The sequence below is a fragment of the Myotis yumanensis genome, unplaced genomic scaffold (genome assembly GCF_028538775.1).
Source record: "Myotis yumanensis isolate MYYU_CA2020_CCGP unplaced genomic scaffold, mMyoYum1.0.hap1 SCAF_10, whole genome shotgun sequence".
Taxonomy (NCBI): Eukaryota; Metazoa; Chordata; class Mammalia; order Chiroptera; family Vespertilionidae; genus Myotis; species Myotis yumanensis.
This window is the reverse complement of record NW_027223761.1, coordinates 77,632,874-77,651,455: the sequence shown is the minus strand read 5'-3', so window position 1 is coordinate 77,651,455 and position 18,582 is coordinate 77,632,874. Positions and strand designations below refer to the sequence as shown.

Below are 18,582 nucleotides of genomic sequence, written 5' to 3'. Positions count from 1 at the left end.
TCCCAGCCCCTTAAATACCATTTGCACTACTAGCCCTGGAACATATTTAGTCCTAGTGTTTCTGCCAATCAGAGATCTTATTAAATCCTAAAGTGGGATTTTAAAAATAGAGTCGGAGAACTCACATTTATTGAATAATTGTTGTGATACAATGTGGAGTTTCTGAATTCCAAATAAATAAATTTCACTTTTGAATTTTCGATCTGTTACTTTTTAGCACCAACAGGCTTGGTAATAGCCTGAAGTTGACCTGACAGTGGGTTGACAACTTTCCAATAACAAGTCCTTTGCTGCTTCTGTCATTCTCCTAGGGAATGGCCTACTGCCCTCCTTTCTGTACAATCTGGGCAAAACGACTGGTGATGGCGAGAGTAGTGTCAATGAAGCGGTCCACACAGCTAGAGAGACAATTTTCAGTACGAGAGTCTAGGCGATTCCCTGGCTTTTCCACACATTTATCCCAACATAGCTCCATGAAGTGGTGCACCTAAGAGGAAAGAAAAGCAGTAACCATTAGGGCCTATATATAGGTCTACCTGCCAATTTTCTTATTTCCTTCCCATTTTCATTTTCTGTCACCTAATTAAAACATTCTTTCAATCAACAAACCATGGGCTTTCCTCTTTCCTCACTTCCTACTGTCCCCAAAATGGTCCAGATCCTCAGCCCTACATTGCAACAATTCTTTTATCCTCTCCTTTTCTATTTTTCTCTTCAGTAATTACAAAATACTTTGCATCAAGTCACCTGTGTTTGCTTAATCATCAGTTTCGCTGTTAGCTATTCAGGGCACTCCCTTATTTAACGCCCAGCCATACGGTTGCAATGAAGCCCACAGAGCATACCCAACTTGACTCTTTTTTTTTTTTGTTAATCCTCACCTGACGATATTTTTTTCCATTAGAGAGACTGGAAGTGGGGGTTGCCTCCCCCACTATTCCCGACTGGGCTGGGGATCAAACCTACAACCCAGGTACCAGGAATCGAACCTTCTGTGTTAGGGCCAAGGCTCTAACTGAGCTACACTGGCTAGGGCTCAACTTGACTCTTAATATTCTTGAAGGCCCTCCCTAAAGATTTTACCAATTCTTCAAAACAGTTCGAATTCCTACTTGCCTGAAGGCCACTGTCTATTATTTTCTACTTGTGTCAAGTCCTCAATCAGAATGTAAATTTTCAGGCAGGATTAATTACTTTTAAAAAAATCCCAAACTAGCACCAGTGTAAGCCGAGAAGGTATGGTACCAATTACTTCCCCAAACCACTGCACCCGTATCATTCTAAATCTATCCCTTCTTGGGTTAACCTTTTTGAGAATCCAATGGATCCACTCTCCAGAAAAATGCACATACAGGCACAGAAGATGTATGCACTTTCATAATGTTCAGGACTCAAAGATTTCTAACCGGGGTGGTGGTGGTGGTGGTGGTGGTGGTGGTGGTGGTGGTGTGGGGGGAGGCGGGCAGGGGGCGGAGAGGAGAGAAAAGTATCATTTACCAAGAGTTCACTATTTGGGGAGGCTGAGAACTAGGCACTCAGTCGATCCTTTTTGCGGTAATAAAAGATGACTTGTCAGCCGAAACCGGTTTGGCTCAGTGGATAGAGCGTCGGCCTGCGGACTGAAAGGTCCCAGGCTCGATTCCGGTCAAGGGCATGTACCTGGGCTGCGGGCACATCCCCAGTGGGAGATGTGCAGGAGGCAGCTGGTCGATGTTTCTCTCTCATCGATGTTTATAACTCTCTCTCTCTCCCTTCCTCTCTGTAAAAAATCAATAAAATATATTAAAAAAAAAAAAAAAAGATGACTTGTCAGCTGAAGAGGCGCGGTAGGTAATCAGCCCTAAGTAACGCGGCTAATGCGGCACAGGGCCGGGGTTCCGTGCCGAACGAGCTCCACAGCTCTTGTAGACTGATTACTTCAGAGCCCCCCCAACCCCCTAATAAGGTTCTACCGTTTTCAAATACATTATCGCGTCTAAGGGACCGGGCGACTGCGAAACCAAGTCGCGTCGTGGCTGGATGTCCGCCTGGAGGCACGTGGCACGTCAGCGGCAGCGGCACGATTCGAACCTAGATCTCCCGAATGTCAGCCCAGAGGGCTCGCCGCCCAGCTCGGCTCCCGGACCCTAGCGCCGCCCAAACCTTTCTTTTCTGCTTCACACCTACTTCCCCCACCGGGGCTTGCTTAACGGCCCCTGGGCACCGCCGCGCACCAGCGGCAGGGGTGCCGCGACTCGTTTCTCTTGCGAGGGAACCGGGCCTGGCAGGGACACCGGGCGACCTCCCCGCGGGCGCCTGGGGCCTGGACTGCAGCCTCGTCTCTCTTCACCCTGGTCCCTGTCCCGCACCTGTGCGGTGAACTGCGCCTTCTGCTGCTCGGCCGCCACCAGGCGCTGCAATTCCGCTTCGTCGGCCTCCCCCAGCTCCGCCATTGTCCACCTCGGGGCTCCGGACTTCCGGTCACGTGTGTGCGCATGTGCGGCGGCCGCACACCGACTCCCGGCTCCCAACTCCCGACTTCCGGTTCACCAAGCGTTTCCCTTTTCCTTGTTTTCTTTCGTATGGTGGTTGTGGGCGGTGCCTGTGACTGCTTCCGGGTTGCTGGATGACCTTGAACCTTCAGGAGCGAGATGGCGAGCGTGTGGAGGCTGAGTGTCCTCTGCGGTGCCCGAGGAGGCCGAGGTGAGGGTCCGGCGGCCGGGGCTCCCAGCGCGGCCTCCCGCTGGGCAGGGAGGCGGGAGGAGTCCTCTGCGGGTGGCGCGGCCTCTGGAGCGCGGCGGGCCTCCTCCGTCCCTCTGGCCGCTCTGGCTCCGGTGGAAACCACAGCAGCGACCCCCGCGCTGCGGGCCCAGGTATTCCCGGAGCGCTCTCTCCCGGCCTGGGCCCACGTGGTGAGGGGGCACATCTGCGAGATCTGTCTCTGGGAGCCGGCCCCGCCGAGGCTGCTCAGGAGCTCGCCCCCTCCCCACCCGCTGTCCTTACCGAGCTCCCACCCCGACTCGGAAAAGAGCATCGGAATCCCCGTGCCGGGTCTTGCTCCTCGAGGGGGTGTACGGGACCGATTCGGTACTCACTGAACGGGGCATGTGTGTTATACCCGGCACTGCAGTAAGCTTGGGATTCAGGTGTGAATAAAACACAATTCTTGCCCGCAAAGACTTTTCCTTTTTATAGGGAAAACACATGTAAGCATAATTTAACACCGAACAACGGTTGTGCTGTCCACACATTGTCCTAGCAGTCCAGAGGGAGGATATATTCAGCGCCCGGGTTGGAAGGATTACTTTGTCTCCGTCCCCGAAGGAGGTGTGCCTGGCCCGCAAGGCCACGGGAGTAAGGTCATTACAGTTAGGGCTCCTGGGGTGAGCAGGTGCAGCGATGAAGGAAGGTGTAGAAACTGGTTGTTAGGCGAGGAAACAAAACAAGTCGGATATTATTAAAGCTGAAGCTCGAGGTCAGGAATGAGCGCTGAATCTGGAAAGGGGACCTGGGGTCAAATCATACAAGAACTTGCCTTGATACGGGGTATGCATTTTACCTGGTGTGAAGGGGAGCCATTGAAAAATTTGACATAGATTTGCAGTTTATTTATTTATTAAATATATTTTTATTGATTTCAGAGAGGCAGGAAGAGAGAGAGAGAAACATTCATGATGAGAGAGAATCATGGATTGGCTGCCTCCTGCAAGTCCCCCACTGGGGATGGAGCCTAAAACCCGGGCATGTGCCCTTGACCGGAATTGAACCTGGAACCTTTCAGTTCTCAGGCCAACGCTCTATCCACTGAGCCAAACCGGCTAGGGCTAGATTGCAGTTTAGATGGACCACTTTGGTAGCAGGGTGGTAGATGGCCATTAGGGGAGATGGTCAGGCTAAGACACAAGTCAGGGAGATGAGGTAGGGCACTGGTAAAGGCAAGGATTATGAGGTCCTGAACTTGAAGAGAAGTACAGAAAACATTGTCTCAAGAGATGTTTGGGTACATCAGTGCGATTTGGCAATTGACTGAATTTAGGGAGAAAATCCTACATGACTTCCAGGTTTCTGGGTTAGACTGGGATGTCCTTAAAGTGGGGAACATGCAAATGGGAGACAGTTTTGGATGAGAAAGTGAGTTGAAGGATGATTTTAGTTTTTGGCATGGTGAGTATGAAGACCATGTAGGATATGTCAGGGGAGAGGCCCAGCAGGCACTTAAACTTCTGAAACTGGAGAGATATCAGGGCTGGAGATACAGAATTGGGGTGTCGTCAACTCAGTAGAAGCTGAATAGACAGAATGATCAGGGGTGGGCAGAGGAAGGGAGAAGAGCAATGGGCAGATGATGGAATCTGGGAAAACATTTAAAAGTGAATGCAGGAGGTCTGGCCCATGTGGCTCAGTGGTTGAGTGTGGACTCAGGAACCAAGAGGTCGCTGGTTCGATTTCCAGTCAAGGCACAGGCCTGGGTTGCGGACTTGATCCCCAGTAGGGGGTGTGCAGGAGGCAGCTGATCGAAGATGCTCCCCTGTTTCTATCCTTCTCCCTCTCTAAAAATCAATTAAAAGCGTATTTTTAAAAAAAGAGTGGATGCAGGAGGAGACTAACAGAGAATGATCAGAGAATCAAAGAGAGAATTAGAAGAGAGTTCTGTCAGAAAAGAAGGGAGGAAAGAGCATAATGCCAGGTGGTGACGAAAGGCGCAATAAGATGAAGACTGACAGTACCTGTTGGATATGGCTACCTGAGACCATTGGCAACTTACCAAAGCAGCTTTGGTGGGGATAAAAATAAGTTTCTGAGTTAAAGAATCATAGGGAAGCTGAGATGATTTATTTTTTTAAAAATTTTACTTTATTTATTTTAGAGAGAGGAAAAGTAACATCGATGTGAGAGAGAAACATTAATCAGTTGCCTCCTGTACGTGGCCCCACCAGGATCAAACCTGAAACCTGGATATGTGCCCTGACCAGGAATCAAACCTGTCACTTTTTGGTGTATGGGATGATGCTTCAACCCACTGAGCCACACCAGCCAGGATGATTTAAATAACACTTTAAAGAAGCATGGGTGGAAGGAGGAGAAAGAGAACAGGGAAAGAGCACATGGGCCTTGTAGGAATTAGTATCAAGGGAAGTATATTACATCAGTGGAGGGAAAATGGCCAATTGGAAGGAGAGGTTAAAGATACAGGAGAGAAATGACCTTTTATTGACTGCTTATAACTTCCTGGAATTATACTGAACACTTTGCATATATTATTTAATTTTCAACAGTATTATAAAGTAAGTGCTATTATTTCCTTTCTACAATTGAGGACATTGAGGTTAGGAGGCCTGTCTTACTTAATTGCTGATGTCTCACAGCTTGTAAGTAGTGGAGTTGGGTTAACTAAGGTCTGCCTATTTTTAAAAAAAAATATATTTTATTGATTTTTCACAGAGAGGAAGGGAGGGGGATAGAGAGTTAGAAACATCGATGAGAGAGAAGCATCGATCAGCTGCCTCCTGCACACTCCCTACTGGGGATGTGCCTGCAACCAAGGTACATGCCCTTGACCGGAATCGAACCTGGGACCCTTCAGTCCCCAGGCCGACGCTCTATCCAGTGAGCCAAACCAGCTAGGGCAGGTCTGCCTATTTTTTAACCAAGACACAGGATCCCAAACAGTACAGAAAGAGATGGGTTCAGGGGTACAAGTGGAGAAATTGATCTTGAAAAGGAGGATGCTAATAGATGAACTTGCCAAACTAGACTGAATTCCTTGAGAACAAAGACTGTATCTTGTATCTCTTACTCCACTGCCAAGCGGATGAGTAAATGGAAGGAGAAAACTATAATTTACTTTTTAAAATTAATAAAAGTGAAACCTTTTTATGTAAGTGGTTTGTTGATTTTTCAGTCTTCCAGTGTTTACTCAGTCTGACCTCACAGCAACCCAGTGAAATAGATGTTATCTTTTTATTTTTTATTTGTGTTGATTTCAGAGAAGAAAGTAGAGGGAGACAGAGATAGAAACTTCAATGATGAGAGAGAATCACTGATCGGCTGCACACCCCTCACTGGAGATCAAGCCCATACCCAGGCATGTGCCCTGACCAGGAATTGAAACGTGACCTCTTGGTTTATAGGTTGATACTCAACCACTGAGCCAAAGCCGGCCTGGCAAAATAGATGCTATCTTTCTTTTACAGATAAGATGTTATCCTCTGTTTGGGTTGAAGTAGCTTACCTATGGTCATTTAGAAAGTCTGTCAATCCTGTTACAAGAGAGGTGCTTATGATCCTCCTAATGTCTCTCCTTAGCTCTCTTCCTCCGAACCCCAGTGGTCAGACCTGCTCAAATCTCGGCATTTCTCCAGGACCAACCTACCCCAGGATGGTGTGGAATACAGCACATTCACCTGTCACCCAGCCGCCATTGTATGTTTTCTCCATTGCTGCTGCTTTCTGGGCTCTGGCCATCTTCATCTTAGCTAATTACCATGTCTTTGGGAGGACTTGTTGTCTGTGGGGGAACTTTTGTGTCCAGCTCTGTCAAATGAAGACCTAGCCTACGCCTTTGGGCAGACAACACCAACATGGTTGAATGATGCCATTTACACTCAGAATCTTCTGGTATAAGTCTTTTTAAAAATGTTTAATTTTTTAAACAAGAATATAGCTTTAGGAAGAGTCTGTTCAGTAGTTTAGTTATTCTTATTTATTTAGTTTATTGAGAGGAGCCAAATATGAATAACTTAAAATAGTGGGCAGTTTTTAAAAAGTTATGCATATTTATAGTTGTAATTAACTTGTTTGTTTTTAAATAGATTGATATTAAAATCATGGCATTTCTTGGATGAATACTTGTTTAGATATTTTTTTTATTTTTATTTTTTTAAAAAATATATTTTATTGATTTTTTTACAGAGAAGAAGGGAGAGGGATAGAGAGTTAGAAACATCGATGAGAGAGATCGATCAGCTGCCTCCTGCACGCCCCCCAGTAGGGATGTGCCCACAACCAAGGTACATGCCCTTGACCGGAATCGAACCTGGGACCCTTGAGTCCGCAGGCCAATGCTCTATCCACTGAGCCAAACCGGTTCGGCTGTTTAGATATTTTTTTTTTAAAATATATTTTATTGATTTTTTACAGAGAGGAAGGGAGAGAGATAGAGAGTTAGAAACATCGATGAGAGAGAAACACCGATCAGCTGCCTCCTGCACATCTCTTACTGGGGATGTGCCCGCAACCCAGGTACATGCCCTTGACCGGAATCGAATCCGGGACCTTTCAGTCTGCAGGCCGACGCTCTATCCACTGAGCCAAACCGGTTTGGCTGTTTAGATATTTTTAAAGTTAGTCTTAGAAAGCCTGTAGGTAAATAATGAGTTGACTGTAATTCCATTTTTGAAGTCTGGAAAGATCAAATAAAGACTTCTCTTGACTCTTAGATCAACCACTTAGATATAGTTGCATCTGAGTTATGAGAAATTATACAGTGTAATCTTTTGCTTTTTAGACTAACTTTATGTTTGAAAAGTTTTTGTTTCTGCATTTTGTTGCTTAGTTTAGTTAGATTTAGAAGAGTAGTTTTAACTTGGGATGCATGGGACTGAAAATCCTGAAGTTGTATACATAGTTTTAATGTATGTGTTTGTGTGCATTTTTTCTGGAAAGTTGCTCTATCCTTTTATTAGATTCTCAAAGGGGGTCTGTAACAAAAAAAAAGATAGAGGCTCTCAAGGAAATGTTTATAGCCCATTTGGTTTTTCACTTGCTTATTGTTCCATTTCTGTTAATGTGCAATGGGACAGAACAAGGACCATGGTCCTAAAAGTTGACATCAGAACTTTGCTTCTCTGAGTTGGCTGTTTTCATTTAAAAGAAAAAAGAAAGTAATGTTTTAAAGGAATTTCTCAAGTATCCCTAACTTGTATTCATTAGGTATTTGTCCATTATACTGAAGTCGAAGGTTGGTAATTCTGAAAATATATTTTGTCCATTTCTTGCCTATAAGTGAAGTGGATCTGTCTTCTAATCAACATGTGTAGGTGTTGAGACAACCTGTACTCCAAAAGGGCAGGCGGAGGGGGGAAGCATCTCTTTCAATTACCTCCTTTATCTTACCTTGTTCTATGCTCAGAGTTAAGTCTTCTATGCATATTGTTTGCTCTTCTGTCAATTTGAGTTATTGTGTGGCAGATACTGAATGTGAGAGTTAGGTTTACCCCTTCAACTCTTATGAATCTGGTTCCTCCTTTCTATAGCTGGTTCCAAGGCTGCGTCTCTCCACTGGACTGGGGAGAGGGTTGTCAGTGTTGTGCTCCTGGGCCTACTTCCAGCTGCGTATTTGAATCCTTCTTCTGCGATGGACTACTCCCTGGCTGCGGTCCTCTCTCTCCATAGTCATTGGTAAGTACAGCAGTGCTTTCAGTATTATGTTGCTAGTTCAGCTTGTTTGCTGTGAGCTTGTTTCATTATATTGTAATAACCCAGTGGCCCTAAGGCTGTAACGACCAAAGACCAGTCACCAGGAGACTGCGTGCTCAGCAAGGCGCACATGCAGGTGGGTGGGACTTGACTCTGGGTCTCGCAGCATGGTGGGACTTAGGGGAGTCCCGCAACGCTGCGGGGTCTGGGTCTCACATGATTTTGCACGCTGGGTCACTAGTTGCATATAAGGGAGAAATTGAAATACTCAAGACCTGTAGAAAACATAATGTAAGGCATTTCTATGCCCAGATATATATATCCACATGCCCATTCGATGTCTTCATTCCCATATCTAATAGACTTTTTAAAAAATATATTTTTATTGATTTTAGAGAAAAAGGGGGAGGGAGATAGAAACATCAGTGATGAGAGAGAATCACCGATTGGCTGCCTTCTGCACGCCCGATGCTGGAGATTGAGCTCTCAACTCAGGCATGTGCCCTGCCTGGGAATTGAACCATGACTTCCTGGTTCATAGGTCGATGCTCAACCCCTGAGCTACGTCAGCTGGGATCTAATAGACATTTTTAATGTAGCATGCTATAGAACTGAGTTGCTGATGTCCCCCCAGATTGCTTCCTCTAGCACTCTCGCCCATCTGAATTAATAGCATTTCTGTTCGTTTGTTCAAGTTCCAAACTTAGTCATTATCTTCTATTCCAGTAGTAGTCTCTTAACTGGTTCTCCTTCTGTATATTCCCTTCTGTTTATGCCCCCTGATTCTGTTAAAATATTAAGTCAGGTCAAGACATTCCCCTTCTCAAAACCCTTTGTTGTCTCCTAATCATACTCAAACTAAAAGTAGAATTCTTACAGTGGTCTAGACTCTGTGTGATCTGACCCATTTCTCCCTTATCCCCAACTATTATCCCTCATTCCCACTGACTTTCTTAATAGTTCTCAACATGCAGGGACACTCCCGGCTTCAAGGCTTTACTCTTACTGTTCCTTCTGCCTGAAACTCTTTTTCTAGTTATATACTTGAATTGTCCCTCATTTCCTTTATGTCTTTCATGTCACCTTCTTATTGAAGGCTTCTCTACTTTTACTCAAAATTGCAGTGCCCTTCCCAACATTCCTTATCCCTTTCTTGTTTTATTTTTCTCAGTAGCACTTACTAAATTCTAATATAACATATCATTATCCCATCTAATAAAAGAGCAATATGCAAATTAACCATCACTCTGTCACTGTCACAAAGATGGCAGCAGCCACGGAGCTGGAGCGAGCAGGAGGCTTGGGTTGCCCCCCGGCGATGGAGGAAGCCAAGCTTCCCCCCTGCCCTGGCCAGCCCTGAGCTCTGCTCAAGGCTACAGAGTTGCAATTATAGAAGATAAATAAATCCTAGATACCTGCTTCCAGCCTGGGGCCGTTGCCAGCCTGAAAACATCCAGCAGCCCCTCACCTAGGCTGGCCAGGCACCCCAGTAAGGCCCCCCAACCCCCTGAAGGTGGTGTGGCCAGCCTGAAAACAGCCCTCAGCCCCTCACCCAGGCTGGTCACACTCCCATGGGGTGAGGGTCCCCACTGGGGGGTTTGATCAGCCTGCAAACAGCCATCAGCCCCTCACCCAGGCTGGCCAGGAACCCTAGTGGGGACCCCACCCTGATCCGGGACACCCTTCAGGGCAAACCAGCCGGCCCCCACCTGTGCACTAGGCCTCTATCCTATATAATGAAAGGATAATATGCAAATTGACCCTAACAGCAGAACAACTGGGAATGACTGGTCACTATGACACACACTGGCCACCAGGGGGCAGATGTTCAATGCAGGAGATGCCTCCTGGTGGTCAGTGTGCTCCCACAGGGGGAGCTCTGCTCAGCCACAAGCCAGGATGATGGCTGCCAGCACAGCGGTGATGGCGGGAGCCTCTCCTGCTTCCTCAGAAGTTTTATGGATGTCTGTTTGCAGCTTAGGCCTGCTCCCCACTGGCAAGTGGACATCCCCCGAGGGCTCCCGGGCTGCCAGAGGGATGTCTGACTGCCAGCTTAGGCCTGATCCCCTGGGGAGAGGGCCTAAGCCGGCAGGTGGACATCCCCTGAGGGGTCCCAGACTGTGAGAGGGCACAGGCTGGGCTGAGGGATTCCCTCTGAGTGTACAAATTTTTGTGCACCGGGCCTCTAGTTATTTTATATATTCCTAGTCTCCCCCTAACTAGAATAAAATAACAAGCATAAAGTCTCTGGTTTAATGAATAATTACCAGGGTAATACCACCCAGGTCAAGAAGTAGAACTTTGCCATCTATTCCAGAAGCCTCTTCTGTGTGTTCTATCACCTCATAGCTGTTCAGTGTCCCTCATCAGAAACCTGATTTTTTACAGTAATCACTTCCTTCTCTTTCATCATAATTTTATCACCAAAATATGCACCCTTTATACTCTATTTCAGTCTTGCCCTTTTTAAAAAAAGAAATACGATACATATTTTTGACAATTTTTGTTTGCTATTGTAGTTTTAGTGCCTAAGTAGTACCTGACACATGGCACTAAGAAAATATTTGTTCAATGAATGCATTTCCAGTTTTTCTTTATTATGTCCAGTGTAGTTTATTAGACTTTCTTAACCCATTGTGTGCCATAAGCGTCTGTAGACACAAGTGGCGGACCTTCCCCACATGCCTTGCGCATCTGTAAAAAAAAAAATGTTTTCCCTAAGTGGAAGTTCTGACCAACTTTAAAATAATTTTTCGTGAGAATTTTCAGCTTAAGATATTCAAGAACACCTGAATTGTAATACATTTATTTTTATAATATTTATTGCAAAATAATTTTTTATATTAAATACAAAATATCACAGTGTGTGGGGGTGGTTTCCATTTTGGATGCATGGCAATTAACTGGTTAATGACCCTTCTATAAAGTTTGTAGGTAACAATTGGGTTCCTTGAGTTCATTTTATGTTTTTTTGTAAGGACAGTATGATATCATGGGAAGGTTTGTTAGAACTGAAAGGACTTTGGGGGAGTATCTTAATCAACTCTGTTATTTTACAAATGTAGAAACTAAACCCCAGGGAAGTTAAGTGACTTATCAAATCATTTCCTAGCTAGTGTGAAGGGGATTTGCCTACCTAGTTTTCTGGGATTGGTTAAGAAGAATTACCCTTTAACCACATATACCTTTCAAAATAAAGGATTTTAGTGGCTATGAAATATTAGATTACAAGTACAGTAATATTTCTCTAATGTGTTTCTTGGAAGGAGATGCATCTAGATTAATGAAAAGTCAGAATAAGATAATTTTAAAGTAATACATATAAAAAAATTACAATTGACATTTACCTTACTAATTCTCTTTTCACACACATAAGACTAGAAAGAGCCTTCTATCATTATGTACTAGTTCTTTCGTATCCAGTCTCCTTTAACCCACATTAATTGGACTTTTAGCCCAACTATTTAACTGAAGTAATTCTTTTTTTTTTAATAATATATTTTTATTGATTTCAGAGAGGAAGGGGGAGAGAGAAAGAGAGAGAGAGAGAAACATCAATGATGAGAGAGAATCATTGATTGGCTGCCTCCTGCATCCCCCACACTGAGGATTAAGCCCACAACTCTGGCTTGTGCCCTGAATGGGAATTGAACTGTGACCTCCTGGTTGGATGCTCAATCACTGAACCATGTGGGCTGGGCTAACTGAAGTCATTCTTACCAAAGTCACCAAAGACCTTCATCTTTTCAAATCTGGTTGTTTGTTCCCTATCCACTTACTTGAACTCTTAGCGTCATTCAACTTATTTGAATATTCCTTCTTAGAGTAATTTTTGTTGGCTTCCTAGATGCCATACTTGTTTAATTCCACCTCACCAGCTGTATCTTCTTAGTCTCCTCTGCCAGTTCCTTTCCTCTTGGTTGACCTCTGAATAATAACAGTCTGAACTCCAGGCTCAGTCTCAGCCTTCTTAATTTCTCTACACACTTTTCCAAGGTTAGCTCAGCCTTACATATTTTAAAAATATATATATATTTTATTGATTTTTTACAGAGAGGAAGGGAGAGAGATAGAGAGTCAGAAACATCGATGAGAGAGAAACATCGATCAGCCGCCTCCCGCACATCTCCCACTGGGGATGTGCCCACAACCCAGGTACATGCCCTTGACCGGAATCGAACCCGGGACCCCTCAGTCCGCAGGCCGACGCTCTATCCACTGAGCCAAACCTGTTTTGGCAGCTCAGACTTATATTATGTTAGATGCCCAGTGCACAAAAGTTGTGCACGGTTAGGGTCCCTAGGCCTAGCGGGGCCTTCCAGCTGCCAGCTGAGGCTTTTCTTTGCTGGCTGCCAGCTGGGGGCTTTCCTTTATTGCACCCTCTGATGGTCAGCGCATGTCATAGCAAGCTATCGAACTCCTAGTCCCCTGGTCGAACTCCCAAGGGGACAGTTTGCATATTAGGCATCTATATATTAGAGTCCTGTTGCATGAAATTCGGGCGCGGCTGGGAGGGGGGTCCATCTGACCAGCCTGCACCCTCTCCAATCCGAGACCCCTCGGGGGATGGCCAACTGCCGATTTAGGCCCAATCTAAACCAGCAGTCGGACATCCCTCTCTCAATCTGGGACCCCTGGCTCCTATCCGCTCACCTGATCATCTCTAACTGCCTCTGCTGCCTGCCTGATCACCCCTAACCGCCCTCCTCTGCCGGCCTGTTCTCCCCTAACAGCCTCTGCCTTGGCCCCCACCACCGTGGCTTTGTCCGGAAGAAGGACCAGACGACTGGAAGATGTCCAGTCGACCCGGTTTAATTAGCAAATTACCCTTTTACCGTAGATGGTCATAAAGTTAGGTTTGTGTTTTTTTAAAGATCTTCATTGTTGCGAGTATAATAGACTGGAGGCCCGGTGCACGAAATTCGTGCACTCGGGGTTGGGGGATCCCTCAGCCAGGCCTACGCCCTCTCGCAGTCCAGGAGCCCTCGGGGGATGTCTGACTGATGGCTTAGGCCTGCTCCCCACAGCAGACCTAAGCCAACAGTCGGACATCCTTAGTGCTGCCATGGAGGCGGGAGAGTCTCCCACCACTGCTGCAGCTCTTGCCAGCTGTGAGCCTAGCTTCTGGCTGAGCAGCACTCCTGCTGTGGGAGTGCACTGACCACCAGGGGGCAACTCTTGCATTGAGCATCTGCCCCTTGGTGATCAGTGCACTTCATAGCAACCGGTTGTTCTGCCGTTTGGTCAATTTGCATATTAGTCTTTATATATATATATATATATATATATATATATATATATACATATACATATATATATATATATATATATATATTTTTTTTTTTTTTTTCCCTGAACTGCAGACTTTTATTTCCAGTTGTTATAACTGATCCACTTGGATGTTTGTCATCCTAAATTTAACTTTACCAAAATCACTTTTTTTTTCCTAAACCTCTGCTTGATTTTCCCTCAAAAGCTCTTCTGTTCTTGCCAATTTAATTTAAATGTAGTTGCTTAAGCCAAAAATCCTAGGAGACATTCTAGGTACTTCTTTTCATCTTATCCTACATCTAGTCCATCAGCTCTTTCTGTTAATTCTCTCCTTTACATATAGCCTGAATTGTCTCTTCACACCATCTCCCGGTCACCAGCCTAGGTTAAGCCAAGAGTCTTGCCTGGAATACTTCCACTGCCTCCTAACTAGTTTTCTATTTCTGTTCTTGCCCTCCTTTTCCTGCCTGTACTGTCAATTTGCCACACCATAGCCAGAGTGACCTTTTTAAAAAGTAAAACTACATTTATCCAATGAAGATAGATAGATGGCCAATAGCACATGAAAAAATGCTCAATATCATTTGTTATTAGAGAAATGGAAATCAGAATCACAATGAGATGCCATTTCACATCTACTGGGATGGCTGTAATAAAAAAGATGGACAGTAACAAGTGTTTCAAGGATCTCAAAAACTTGGTGTCCTCATATATCTCTGCTGGAAATGTAAAATGTGGCAGCCACTTTGGAAAACAGTTTGGAAGTTCCAACAAAAAAGCTATATACCATATGACTCAAAGATGCCACTTTTAGGTGTATATCCCCCCACCAAATTGAAAACATGATTGCATACCAAAACATACAATAATATTCATAGCAGTGTTACTTATAGCCAAAAAGTGAAACAATCCAAATGTCTATCAGCTGATGAATAGCTAAACAGAATGTGATATATGTGACTGTAGGCACACCTCGGGGATAGTATGGGGTTCAGTTCCAGGCCACTGCAATAAAACAAGTATTGCAATAAAGTGAGCCACAGGAGTTCTTTGCTTTCCCAGTGCATATAAAAGTTATTTACACTGTATATACTATAGTCTATTAAGTGTGCAATAGCATTATGTCAAAAAAAGTATAATGTTAGTCGTTTTGGCTCAGTGCATAGAGTGTCGGCTTGTGGACCAAAGGTTCCTGGGTTTGATTCTAGTCAAGGGCATGAACCTTAGTTGTAGGCTCCTCCGTGGCCTGGGCCCTGGTCGGGGCATGTGTAGGAGGCAACCAGTCCATGTGTTTCTCTCACATTGATATTTCTCTCTCTCTTTCTCCCCTCTCTCCCACTCTCCCTAAAAATTGATGGGAAAATATATCTTTGGGTGATGATTAAAAAAAAATTAAAAAATTAAAAAATACATACCTTAATTTAAAAATACATTTTGCTGGAAAATTCTAACCATCATCTGAGCCTTCAGCAAGTCATAATTTTTTTTCTGGTGAAGGGTTTTTTCCCAAGTAACATAAAAAATCACTATAATAAATATAATAGTAATAGAAATGTTTGAAATAGTTTGAGAATTATCTAAATGTGACAGAGATGCCCAGCCGGCATGGCTCAGTACTTGAGCGTTGATGTATGATGCAGGAGGTCATGGTTTGATTCCCGGTCAGGGCATATGCCTGGGTTGTGGGCTCGATCCCCGGTAGGGCGTGTGTAGGAGGCAGCTGATCAATGATTTTCTCTCTATATCTCTCACCCTTGTTCTCTGAAATCAATAAAAAAATATTTTTAAAAAATGTGACAGAAAGATGAAGTGAGCAAATGCTGTTGGAAAAATGGCACCAATATACATGCTCGACGCAGAGTTGCCACAGACTGCAATATCTGCAAAATGTGGTAAAGTGCAATAAAATGAGGTATGCCTGTGTTATTTGGCCAAAGAATGGAAGCACTGACACAAGCCACAACATTGATGAACCTTGAAATTGTTAAGCTAAGTGAAAGAAACTGGACACAAAAGGCCACATGTATGATTGCATTTATATAAAATGTCCAGAATAGGCAAATCCATTGAGATGGAAAATAAATTAGTGGTTGCATAATAGACTGTTAGGTACAGGTTTGTTTTTTGTTTTGTTTTTGTTTTTTAATATATTTTTATTGATTTCAGAGAGGAAGGGAGAGGGAGAGAGAAACATCAATGATGAGAATCATTGATTGGTTGCCTCCTGCAACCCAAAGAGGACCATACCAAGACATATCATAATTAAAATGCCAAGGGCTAAAGACAAAAAGAGAATCTTAAAAGCAGCAAGAGAAAAGCAGCTAGTTATCTACAAGGGAGCGCCCATACAATTGTCAGCTGATTTCTCAACAGAAATTTTGCAGGTCAGAAGGGAGTGGCAAGAAATATTCAGAGTAATGAATAGTAAGGACCTACAACCAAGATTACCTAGCAAAGCTCTCATTTGGAATTGAGGGTCAGATAAAGGGTTTCACAGACAAAGCTAAAGGAGTTCATCACCAAACATTTCAGTATTACATGAAATGTTGAAGGTATTCTTTAAGAAGAGAAAGAAGAAGATAAAAAATAAAAACAATAAAGTAATAAATACATATCTATCAACAATTGAATCTAAAAATCAAAATAAATGAACAAGAAATCTAATGAACAAAATAAACTGGAGAATAAAATAGAATCAGAGGCATGGAAACTGCAACAGACTGGTGAATCTCAGAGGGAAGCGGGGAGAGGAGCAGGAAGAAATTAACCAAAGGTCTTACCTATGGACTGTAGGGTGGTGAAGGCCTGGGGTGGGGTGGGAACCGGGTGGAGGGGGGCAATGGGGAAAAAGGGGGGCATCTGTAATACTCTCGACATTAAAGATTTTAAAAAATGAAGTAAAATTAGGTCACTCCCCAGTTAAAGCACATCTGTGGTTTCTCATTATATTTCAAATAAAATTCAAAATGTTTTTCATGACCTTCAAGGCCCTATGTGATCTGTCTTCACTTTCTAATCTCCCCGTTTTCCAGCCATACTAACCTTTTTACTGTTCTTCAAAGATGCCAAGGTCATTGTCACTTCTGCTTGGATTATTGTTCTCATTCAGGTCATCCTTTCTAGAATATTACTTCATAGCACAAAGATACTCTTTCCTTCTCCTTCACTAGAGTGAATATTCCGTATGGCAGGGATGCTGTCTTATTTGCTGTGCTCTCAATGTCTATAACAGGTTCTGACATATCACATCTGTTTAATACATTCTTTTTGAATTAATGAAAAACTGTAGAACATTGCTTTAATTAAAAAAAAAAAACATCAAAATTTTGTAGATAGTAATTAATTACTGTTTCTGATATAAGTAATTCTGGAAAATTGAATCTGAAGAATAGGAAGATGTCTTTATTATATTATTAAGAAACACTAGATTCCTTTACTTTGGTTTTTGACTGGTTGCGTTTTGAACCTGATTGTCTTTTTGAAACCAAATTATCTGCGTGGTCTTCCAGTGTCATTTGTGATTTTTCATTTGTGCTGTGATTTTTTTTTCCCTAGGGGCCTTGGACAAGTTGTTACTGACTATGTTCAAAAGGATGCATTGCAGAAAGCTGCCAAGGCAGGCCTCTTGGCACTCTCAGCTTTCACCTTTGCTGGGCTTTGTTATTTCAACTATCACGATGTGGGCATCTGCAAAGCTGTTGCCATGTTGTGGAAGCTCTGACCTTCTTGACTTACTACCTTGAAAATTGATTGTACACCTCTTTGCCTCTGCTCTGTCATGCCATTCATCTCACAATAAGGAGGAAATAACAGATAAGTCCACTGGTGAGATAAATCTCTTCTCCTAATCACCTGGCTAGTTTTAGAATTTAATCTGTGAGGAAAAGGTTTGAGAGGAATTGTATCCAAGAAATTGTGAGACAGAGTTCCACATTCTGGCGAGTGAATGAGGTCCTCCAACTTCTCAAGACTCACAATGTAACTGAACATTATATATGAGCTTTCGCATTATAATTTACCAAACTCTTAAAGGGAATTCAGCTTTATTACTCTCAATACCTAATCAAACTGCTATATTTGTCCTAGGAGTTATGGAGAAAGGAAAAACTATTAATTCATAAATAAAGACTGCAGAAACTTATGCAGCACTTAATGTTTGAAAACTTTCCCCCTTTGTTTACCAGTCACTGATGGTTATATGTCTTTGGAAAACTTTAAAGTTAGGAAATGCTAATATTTCACATTACTAATTTCTAATGCCTGGTATAAAAGAGCCTGGAGAACTTCTGAATATAGAGAAGTCCCATACTGAGACTTAACTCCTCAAATATGTTCATTTTACTTGTCCCAAAATAATATCTACAAATATAAAACTTTAAATAATAAATTGTTATTTTTCCCACTGTGAGAATCTTTAATGTGAAATGTATTCTGTGAAAATAAAGTTTTTTTAAAAAATAAAATTCTGTATAATAAAAATGTATTTTGCTCTTTTATGTATTAACTGTCCCTAGTTTTATTTATTAGAACCGAGTGTCCATTGCATCTATAGCAATAAAACAGGATTGAGTCTTTAAATTTCCTTCTGGGGCTTAGCAGTTAGGTAAATCGGACACAAAACACTGTAACACAAAAAGACGTAATAGGCAGAAATATACTGAGTATAAGTAGTTTGGTATTAGGAGAGAATTAGAAGGAATTAGAATTAGGTCTAGATATGGTGTTTTGTGAAGATCAGCCTTTGGAATTCAAATTATATTCTGTATGCTGTTAGCCTGGTCTGCAGGATGAGTATAAGGCACGATGGTTAGTTAGTTTCTCCTAGCAGCATAGAGGGACTGGGACTTGGCTCATTTCACTTATGAAGGACCTTACTGGGCAGCTGAGGCCAACTGTTGATGGGAAGCTGGCCAG

At 43.3% G+C, this 18,582-nt stretch overlaps 2 protein-coding genes across 2 annotated transcripts; one reads left to right on the top strand and one right to left on the bottom strand.

Annotated features, from left to right (window-relative positions):
* Nucleotides 1-107: 107 nt before the first annotated feature.
* Nucleotides 108-2,488, bottom strand: TIMM8B (translocase of inner mitochondrial membrane 8 homolog B). Its single transcript, XM_070426054.1, has 2 exons — nucleotides 2,349-2,488; nucleotides 108-487 (listed from the first exon to the last, which is right to left on the bottom strand). Exons 1-2 carry the CDS (start codon nucleotides 2,430-2,432, stop codon nucleotides 320-322), a joined length of 252 nt encoding a protein of 83 aa, XP_070282155.1. The 5' UTR covers nucleotides 2,433-2,488; the 3' UTR covers nucleotides 108-319.
* Nucleotides 2,489-2,580: 92 nt separating this feature from the next.
* On the top strand, nucleotides 2,581-18,168 carry SDHD (succinate dehydrogenase complex subunit D). Its single transcript, XM_070426053.1, has 4 exons — nucleotides 2,581-2,682; nucleotides 6,286-6,402; nucleotides 8,235-8,379; nucleotides 17,224-18,168. The coding sequence occupies exons 1-4, from the start codon at nucleotides 2,631-2,633 to the stop codon at nucleotides 17,387-17,389; spliced, it is 480 nt and encodes a 159-aa protein (XP_070282154.1). The 5' UTR covers nucleotides 2,581-2,630; the 3' UTR covers nucleotides 17,390-18,168.
* The last annotated feature ends 414 nt before the right edge of the window (nucleotides 18,169-18,582 follow it).